The 10,058-nt window shown below is 37.3% G+C and overlaps 1 protein-coding gene across 1 annotated transcript; it reads left to right on the top strand.

The window, feature by feature from the left end:
* Positions 1–2,020: 2,020 nt before the first annotated feature.
* Positions 2,021–9,953, top strand: LOC140138464 (pancreatic triacylglycerol lipase-like). Its single transcript, XM_072160354.1, has 7 exons — positions 2,021–2,075; positions 2,770–2,905; positions 4,444–4,600; positions 5,320–5,548; positions 6,526–6,662; positions 7,185–7,260; positions 9,691–9,953. Exons 1-7 carry the CDS (start codon positions 2,021–2,023, stop codon positions 9,951–9,953), a joined length of 1,053 nt encoding a protein of 350 aa, XP_072016455.1.
* The last annotated feature ends 105 nt before the right edge of the window (positions 9,954–10,058 follow it).

The following is a 10,058-nucleotide window of genomic DNA, read 5'->3' on the forward strand; positions in this document are numbered from 1 at the left end:
GCAATGATAATTGCAGCAGACACCATTTTCACGAAACGCATCTGCAGAATCGCCGTTGTGTAACATACTGCTACGTCTGAAGGAACGAAGACAAGCTGGACCGGGGAGGTTTTTCGAAAAACAAATGGTACGAGGATATGCCACGCAGACTTTCCGATGCGCGGGTTGAGATACCGTGTGGTAGTATTGCGCTACTTCCCCGGGCTTGTGCCATTGCGCGTACGTGGGGAGTAGATTAAAAAACTTCAAAATACCGTACTACTTGGAAGCTGGCGTAATTAGCCAATAAGAGTGGTCTGAAATAAATATTTATGAGGTATAGTAAATCTAAGTACTCCACTCTATCCTACACAAGACGCGCGCGCATACTCACCATAACTATTTCAATATTACATAGTAAAATAGTATGTATTTTACTTAGTTATGATATGCATTAATGTTATTATTATTATTATTATTATCAATTATTATGTAATTATTATTTTACATTATTTTACATACAGCTTGTTAAGTTACAGTACTATTTCTATAAATTCGAAAATCTATATTTGTTATTATCTATTATAAAGGTGTATGTTTTCCAAATAAAGTAGTATCAAATCAAATCGTGTTAAAAGGTCTTGTCTGTTACTGACTTTTTTCAGCACACTAAGCTCGAAAATCTAAAAAAGTTCGAAAGGAGGGGACAAGAGATTTTTTTGCACGCGGGGGGTCTTCATGGAAAAATAATTTGGCTCGCATGGAAACGACCAAATGTTTGTCATTTTTCGTCATTGAGGTGTTTTTACAGAACAAAAACATATGCATCACCTCTTCCACAATTTAATCGCTTACGTATGTGACTGACTTCATTTGCGTAATCGTATGGCTTATCATACAGTATATTATTACTCGAAAATCCTTGCCAGAAGTAACAGACACTATAATAAAAGACAGAGATAAAAACAACTAAATCGCGTCTGACGCTATCTGTCAATCAAACTCGAGCACGGTTTGTTTACAAGTGTCGCACCTTATTGTTAATTTTATGTTATGTCTTTATAGTAGGAAACTTTCTTTCTCGAAGGCATCATGTCAACAATGCCTAGAAAAGTTGCGTTTTGCCTTGCAAAAGTACGTAATTTTTCACCATTTTCTGCTATTCCTTTTCTGAGCCCCATAATGTAAACTCATGGAAAGCACACATCTCCCGACACACCCAAATTAATATTTAGCCCGTGCGGTTTATGCAGACTCCTTCCAAACCAGTCTTGGAATTTTGCGAACAAATATTCCATACTAAAGATCAAGTCTGTATAAGACATGGCTGGATCATTGCACATTATTTTATAATTTTCAAATATTGTTATAATTCTAAAACGGATAGGTCAATTGTAAAAACTCAAAAATGTATGTTGTAGCTACTTTGCCACGCAAGAAGAAAATTGTCTGACGGCAGTTCTTTCAGAGACACCCTGTATGATAATGATTAATTTTATCATGCTAAAGAATAAATAATAAATTAAATATATAGGGAAAGAAGAAATACGCATCGCACACTAGCATACTTCTCAATTAACATAATTATTAGCACACCCCTGAAAGAGTCACGAACATATTCCAACTCGATCTGTGTAAATATTAAACTAAAAATAAATTCAGAAAAATTAAAATTGGGAATTTCCAGTTGAAACACATACACACCATATTGAAGACACGACCTTAAGCTTCCGGGGTGTGTTGGTTTCAAATGGAGCACCCATTCAGTTAACCCCATTTGAATTTCACACTCCCTGTGTGGGACAATAAGGTCACGTCTTCCATCTGGGGTGTATGCCCGGGGTATATGAATTTCAACATGTTTAGTGCAGTGTATTTGAATTACGATAACAACACATAGATTGCGTAATTCTGTTAATTTTAATCTGAGAAGAAGACAGCTGGGTTCTTCTTTTATCAATTAGACGTGTAAGTTTGATGTAAGGAGAAAGTAAGTGTCTTTGTTCATTTGTCTTCCTACTTGCCACTTCAGGAAACTAAAATGGCTACTAAAATCATTGTCCGCATTATTGTAGCGATTCTGCCGATTATATCTGGTATGTATGATCCTCTTATAGTACATTCTCTATGTTATACTGACTTTAAAAGTTTTACTATAATTGTATCATGTGTTAGATTTAAAGAAACAAATATCTCCGTGTTAATTTATAGAACACTACAAGAAGCACACTAATGGATTTAACTTATTAATGGAGTTATTTTTTAAGGTGGTACTACACCCCTGATAAATTTTGTGACTAATTTTGCATTCTTCTCAAAAAATAACTACACACTAGTAGCAAAAGTTATGTATATTATAGGGACAAGAAATCCAATTACTACACGGATATTTTAGTGATTCAAGACAAGTGGTTCATTATACAGCTATGTTAAGAAAGGATTTACATTCTAGCGGTACCCTATTATCATAAATTAACGTACCGCTTGTCTTGAGTCACTGAAATTCTAGTGTAGTACCAGGATTCCGTGCCCTATAATACACATAACTTTTGCTACCAATGTTTTATTATTTTTTGAGAAAAATACAAAAATAGTCAAATTTATCAAGGGGTATATAATACCACCTTAAGTTATCTATTTTTGTATGTAACATATGTAAGAATTGAATAGTACTGAAGGATGGGCAGTCTGAACATGATTGTAATTATAATATTGATCCGTCTAAATAAATGGGTTCATTTTTGAGTATGTTGTTGTTATTTTGAGAAATTATATGGCTTAATGTTACAGTTTTATGTGAAGAGGTATGTTACGATGATCTAGGGTGTTTTAGCAATGATCCCCCTTATGACCTGCTACCAGGCTTCCCGCCAGAGTCGCCAGACGTAGTCAACGTGAGGTTCTTCCTGTACACCCGATTGAACAGGTACAAAATAAACAAGGGAAGAGGCTTACGCATCATACACTGGAACATCAAATCTCATTACAATCTAGCGCACGAGTGGTTAGAACTCTCTCTGGGGTTCAAGTCCCCGCACAGGGAGGTATGTCCAGAATTTTTAATCTGGTCTATCTGCCTATGCATGCTCTGTTTCCACTTGTAATTTCATGTTTAATTGTGCGATGCGTGATTCTTATTTCCCCTGTATAGTATATCAATACATTAATAATAACGATTAAGCATCATTAATTTTTGCGCTAGTTTGCAATGTTTGAATGTTTCTATGTTCAAGTGTATGATGCGTAAGCCTCTTCCCTTGTTTGTATGATTATATTATGCTGGCGGGTAAGCATCATCTCGTACACTAGTTTGCAATGTGTTTTTGCACTGTTTACCCTGACTGCTCATATCCATAAGTACCAGACCTGAGCCATGTTATGTTTACACTTGTAATGTCATGTTTAATTGTGCTAGTGTGCGATGCGTGATTCTTCTTTCCCCTGTTGATCTCTTTACTCTGGTCTATCTGCCTATGCATGTTATGTTTACACTTGTAATTTCATGTTTAATTGTGCCAGTGTGCGATACGTGATTCTTCTTTCCCCTGTATATCAATACATTATTAATTAAATTAAGCTCAGTGGTAAGGGTGCTCGCCCCGCAAGGGAGAGGTCTGGGGTTCAAGTCCCCGCACAGGCAAGTATGTCCGGACTTGTAATTTCATGCTTAATTGTGCTAGTGATCGATGCGTGATTCTTCTTCCCCATGTATAGGTAGGTATAAAACAATTTTAAATCGATCTTGAGGATGGGGTGGGGGTGGGGGCAGAGTGTCCCTCTGAATAAAATGAAAGAGAAAAATGCCCTGGAAAAAATAGAGAGAAAGTCAGAAAAGTAAAAGAAAAAAGGGACAAGGAACCCACTTTCCACTAAATTCACCCCGAAAATGGGCCAAAATAGTGTAAAATGTCACATTATTGCGCGTTACCCGCATACCTTATCCGTAGACTCTAAATGCACAGTCTCTCTTATAAATAAAGTATATTCATATGTCCCACCGATAATACCGGGTCAAAATGATGCAACAGGAAGTGTATTTTCGTCTTTAAAATGCGTATGCCATTTATACATTAAATCTATATGTCACGTTGCTGAATTAACTCCGTACAACACATTAAGTGACCTATAGAAAAGAACAGTGAAGAATCATCTAAAAATGAGTGAGATCATCAACTTCAAGTGGTAAATGTGTACAACATCAACACGTGTAAAGCAACATGGAACTTAGAAAAACTCAGCACACTCGAAGTCATGAAACCACATAGGCTATAGTTTTTATTTTGGCAAGCTAATATTCAACCATTTGAAGTAATATAACTTGAACTGATATCACTTGAACTGATATCACTTTAACTGATATCACTTTAACTGATATCACTTAAAGTGGAAAGTTACATCAACATATCTATATCTGCTTAAATCCTCATACTTAATGTATTATATTACGTTGTTCAACTGTAACAGAGATCTATGGATGGAAGTTGACAGAAAAGAACCAGAAAGTTTAGCCACATCTCTATTTAACCCAGCCAGAAAGACATTGATATACATCCACGGCTGGAACAATGTTGGCTACAAGAGTTCATTTGCTGTGGATCTCACAAACGCCTTATTGGATGCGGTAGGTTACATAAGGTGGTCAGTGCCCTAGAACAGAAGCAGAAAGACTCACAAAAACACCAAAATCAATGATCATATATATTTTGTAATATTAATCTTTCAGCTCTTTGAACCTGTTAATAGAACGAAGTCTATTGACTGGTTAAATTATGTATGACCAATGATTCTTTTTTTTTTCACGGGCGTTTCCGATTTTTAAGGCTGTGGTCAACGTAATGAAATCAAAATGTAATTGCATCAAACGGTAAATATTCCTCTTTTACGCGAATCGAAACTGTCACTGCAAATTCCACCACGGCGTTATTCTCAATTTTTAAAAGTATTGAAGAATTTTGGTTTCATTTTTATGGACAGGATTTTAAGATATGACCTTGTGAAAAATTATAAGTTTCTTTTTAGCCCAGTTTATTAAAGATACCGTTTAATAGTTTGAACCTTAAACTTTAATTTCAAATGGAATCGGACCACTGAGAGATAACAGTGGAGGAGTGTCGACACCCTTATTAGCAACATATCCTTCTAACGCGTTATCTTGGAAGCGTATTTTGTCTTTCGCGTACGCCACTACGGTATGTGTTGTGGTCGACGAAATGGTTAAATAAACTCCCAGCAAATGTCTCATAGGCTATGGGCACTATACATGATGTTCTAATTTTAGAGTTTTCTCCCAAGATATTGCGCGTTTCATATTAAACATCTCTTCCTTCCTCTATATTTCAGGAGAATGCCAATGTTTTCATTATTGATTGGACAGGTGGGTCGGATGCCCCATACAATCAAGCTATCCAGAATGCTCGCATCACCGGGCGCGAAGTTGCTTATTTCATACAATTCCTTCATAATGAGACTGATATACCGTATTCACGTTTCCATCTAATGGGGTCGAGTTTAGGAGCTCACGCTAGTGGTTTTGTCGGGGAGAACCAACCAGGAATTGGCAGAATCAGTGGTAAGATTCAATAACTCTAGATCTATTGAGCCATAGACAGACTACGAAAGGGGGGTTGTTGCAATCCCTAATTTTCAAACGACATATACCATTATATTTGATACTAATGTATAGGCGAATCCAACGAGCCAAGTCATGGTCAGGATTTGGTCGGCCATTTTTGGGTCCCCGCAACACCAAAAAACCGCTTAAAAATCAATGTTAGATTCTTTTGTGTTGTAAACTGTCATCATTATTTTGCCTACGTGTAACACGGGTGATAGAATGCAGTTTAAAATACCCTCCAAGGCCGCATTATGTCACATTTTAGGTAAGATTGAGCCGACGGTGACCCAACTTTGGCAGCCATTAAGATATAGGAATGCGTGAAATTGGATTCGTCTATAGCTATTAGTCTTGACTATTCAGTGATACGAAAATAAGTACAAACAATCCCAAAATAAGTACAAACAATCCAATATAATGTCGCTATGATGTCATAATGTTGGTATCCCTTTCAAAATTGGGAAATTCTGGCTATGAACAAAAGTATAGGCAAAATTGTTTTTGGTTTTAAAATTCTACAAACATGCGAATTTTTACCAAATTTTTTCTAAATATAAATAAAAATAACTATGGAAACTCACAAAGAAGTACAAAGTCAATATCTCTTGAAATAATTGTGTAAGAGGGAAATGAAAATCATGGATTTTACTGCATAAATCTATGGTGGGCTTCACTCCCCTATGGTCATCTTTGATGGTTGATCCTACCCTTAGGTAAGGTGCTGGTGTAAACATTTTATCACTAAAATGAGTTCAAAGTATGAATCTACGATTAGCTTAAGTCGTTTGGGCGTAAAGACGTACTTTGTTATATTTTTTTATGACGGATGAAAACCGTTGGGTTAAGCTCCGACCTCGTGCATGGATATTGTGTGACAATAATTTTGTTAGCAAACGAGTTTCACATTGTCAATTTCAATTCCTGTTTGTAAGCTTTCGACCCTGCTGGCCCATTCTTCAGAGGACAGGATCCGGCCTTAAGACTGGATCAAACCGATGCAGAATTTGTAGACGTGATTCATACCGATGCTGAGAGTGCTTTAAGACTTGGGCTTGGAATGTTGCAGCCGGTAAGTTACGTCATTTGTATGTGCACATTTCTGTGTCCGTAAGTGGTATGCAATAATTATGTCCGACTCAATAGACATGGTAGATGATGAATAGGTTTCACAATTGAATGTATCAAATGCAGCCCATCGCCATTAAAAAGACCTTCCTGTCATTTCCATTCGGGTGGCTTCTGAGTTTCATTACGTCATGCCCCATTTGATAAATTGCATGAAAGATAATACTGATAGCTAGCTGATGAATCACCAAGTTAATTGACCTAAATGGTTGTGCATAATATTAGAAAATTTCACAAAGTTGTTGCTATATTGAGGGCGCTGTTTATTTAAGACTTAATGTACTTTTGAAATGAATGAATGGCGCACCCAGTGTTCACCAAATATAAAGTAGCTATATAAGAAGTTATAAGTAAATAAAATAATTACTAATATAAATTAAGAATTGTATTATAAATACCTCAGAAGTACCATGAAATCTTTTATTCATATTATAAAATTTTAATATCAATTTTGTTTGTTGTCCAGATGGGACATGCTGATTTCTACCCGAATGGAGGCAAAGAACAAGCAGGGTGTCCTAAGAATATTACTGACCACATCGGTAAGAAATGCTAATGAATGAATGAATGAATGAAAGAATGAATCAATCAATCAATCAATCAATCAATCTGTCAGTCAATCAACATTATCGAGGGTTGAAAACCAGAAAACCGTAACTCACCAAGGGGAACCTTTGTGAGTTAAGGCTTTCTGCAGTGGCGTCACAGGCGAATGAGGGGGTGGAAGCTCTATAGTCCGACGGTTCTTTAGTCCGACGGTTCTTTAGTCCGAAGGTTCTTTAATCCGATGGTTCTTTATTACGAAGGTTCTTTATTCCGACGGTTCTTTATTTCGAAGGTTCTATAGTCCGAATTAAAAAAAGGTTCCCTAATCCGAATATTAAAAGAGGTCCTTTAATCCGAATTTTAAAAACGGTTCTCTAGTCCGAATATGAAAATAGGCTCTATAGTCCGAATTTAAAAAAGGTTCTCTAGTCCGAATATAGAAATAGGTTCTCTAATCCGAATTTGAAAAAAGGTTCTCTTGTCCGAAATTGCAAAACGGTTCTATAGTCCGAAACGGATACCGTGTTCTTTAGTCCGAATTGGTAAACGGGTTCTATAGTCCGAATTTTATTTTTATCATTTTATTTGTTTCAGTGTCAAATCATCAATTGTTAAATACAAATCCGCTGCTGTTCAACATGGTTGGCGTCTCTGGATATTTTCTGTAGCGTACATTGACGTTCACCTTTATTCTGGTGATATTTTCTTCATTTTTATCCGTTTTACATTCCATTATAATATTATATATTAGTAATACTCTACGATGTATTCGGGCATTGTCGAGTTCAAATTTTCATAGAGCCTTCCCGCCATGTAAATGCTGCGGCTTTTTCATTTAAACAAATTTTAGTCATTTAAACAAACTAATTTACAGAATAGTTAAAGTATAGTTTTATCTTGCGATTTGGGGGGGGGGGGGATGCCCGGGGTGTAAACTGTTAAAAATGTACAGGTAGTCTTGTGATTAAATCATCATCATTTTCGACCCGTACTCTACCCTGAAAACCCGTTTCTGGCCATTTTTCAATCCGAGGGCCTGCTTTATTCAAAAATTGTGTTATGCAACTTTTTTGGCGATCCAAGTTCATGTGCAGGTCTCAAATATTTATTTAAGCTATAACGTGCCTCTTTTTTTCCACAGAAAGGCCAAAATATCTCTAAAAAGACTTTTGTTTTTACTGGAATCCATCTACATTACATCGTGATTTGGTGGTGTACGCCCGTTTATCTCGTTTACCATAAACTCTGCTTTAGTCTTCTGAAGCTAGAGGTTATGTTAATGTTTTAAAAATTCGGACTATAGAACATTTGTACTAATTCGGACTAAAGAACACGGTTTCAGTTTCGAAATATAGAACCGTTTAGCAATTTCGGACTAGAGAACCCTTTTTTGAATTCGGATTATAGAGCCTCTTTCTGTATTCGGACTATAGAACCCTTTTTAAAATTCGGACTATAGAGCCTATTTCTATATTCGGACTATAGAACCCTTTTTTAAATATCGGACTATAGAGACTATTTTCATATTCGGACTAGAGAACCGTTTTAAAAATTCGGACTACAGAACCTTCGAAATAAAGAATCGTCGGAATAAAGAACCTCTTTTTATTATTTTTTTCGGACTAGAGAACCTCTTTTAAGATTCGGAATAGCGAATGCTATGAACACGTGTTCGGACTAGCGAACCTTCGGACTAAAGGACTTTCGGATTATAGAACCTTCGGATTATAGAGCAGTCCCCGTATAGGGATACGTGGCCCCAGTCGATTTAGAAAATCCCATATCAGGAATATTGCCGGAAAATGGCTTGTGGGCCCAGTTAACATGGTTAATCGACAAGGCGTTCGACTATGGTGCGAGAGGTTGCGGATTCGAAGCCTGGCGGTACATAGTAGTATGCTTGAAATTCCCCTAGACAAGGAATTCACTGCTAATTGTCTCGTTCTAACCCGTACAAAACTCGGGGAGCTGATCCTGGTTGCGAAGTTTATTTATGGAATGTTTAGGGCGTGCATTCTTGAAGCAGCAAAGTCCTTGAGTTGTTGTTGTTCAATGGTCTATGGAATGATGTGGGGCCAAAGCGGTCAGCGACAACATGTAAAGTGTGCTGAGGCTTGTGGATCAACGTCTAGGCGTTGTGCCTGTGCGTAGCGCACTATAAATCAATGCGATATGTCCCCCCAATCATGGTCGGTACCATAGCCAACGCTCATAAGATGACTCACGCTACGCAACTGGCTTTCTGGTTCTCAACCCTCGATAAATAATGCTTTTGTAAGGACTAGTAACTCTTCAATAATTGACTTATTATATTCCCCGAGCTAAAAGTGGACTTTTCAACTGACAAATGTCAAGCTTGGGGTGTGTGGTACCCTATGGCCACACCCCTGCTTATGTTTATTTCTTTCTTTATTTTTTTCATGCAGATGACTTTTTTAGGACAAGTGGGTGCAGTCACAGCAGAGCGCCACTACTGTTCCTTGATAGTTTAGATCCTACTACGGGCTGTGAATTAACCAGCTACCCGTGCTCAAGCTGGGAAAACTTTCAAGCTGGTTTGTGCTCGGACTGTGGACGTCGTGGAGTGTGCCCTGTGATGGGATACTACGCAGAGAGATCACGAGCAAATGGGCTGCTCTACTTAGATACTGGCTCTGTTAGCCCATATTGCGTTCTAGATGAAGCGTAAAAATTACAACAGGTGTCCCTGAAAGGTCTGTATTGTCGGGAACTTTAATTGTTGGGTATTTTAAGGCCGGAACCAGCCAGAACTAAATAGTTGATATGGTTGCAG

This window comes from Amphiura filiformis, chromosome 2 (assembly GCF_039555335.1).
Source record: "Amphiura filiformis chromosome 2, Afil_fr2py, whole genome shotgun sequence".
NCBI classification, from domain to species: domain Eukaryota; kingdom Metazoa; phylum Echinodermata; class Ophiuroidea; order Amphilepidida; family Amphiuridae; genus Amphiura; species Amphiura filiformis.

Coding starts and splice junctions, on each gene's coding strand:
- LOC140138464 (XM_072160354.1), top strand. CDS start 2,021: ATGGCTACTAAAATCATTGTCCGCATTATTGTAGCGATTCTGCCGATT. Junction 2,076..2,769: donor GATTCTGCCGATTATATCTG/GTATGTATGATC, acceptor TTAATGTTACAG/TTTTATGTGAAGAGGTATGT. Junction 5,549..6,525: donor AGGAATTGGCAGAATCAGTG/GTAAGATTCAAT, acceptor CCTGTTTGTAAG/CTTTCGACCCTGCTGGCCCA.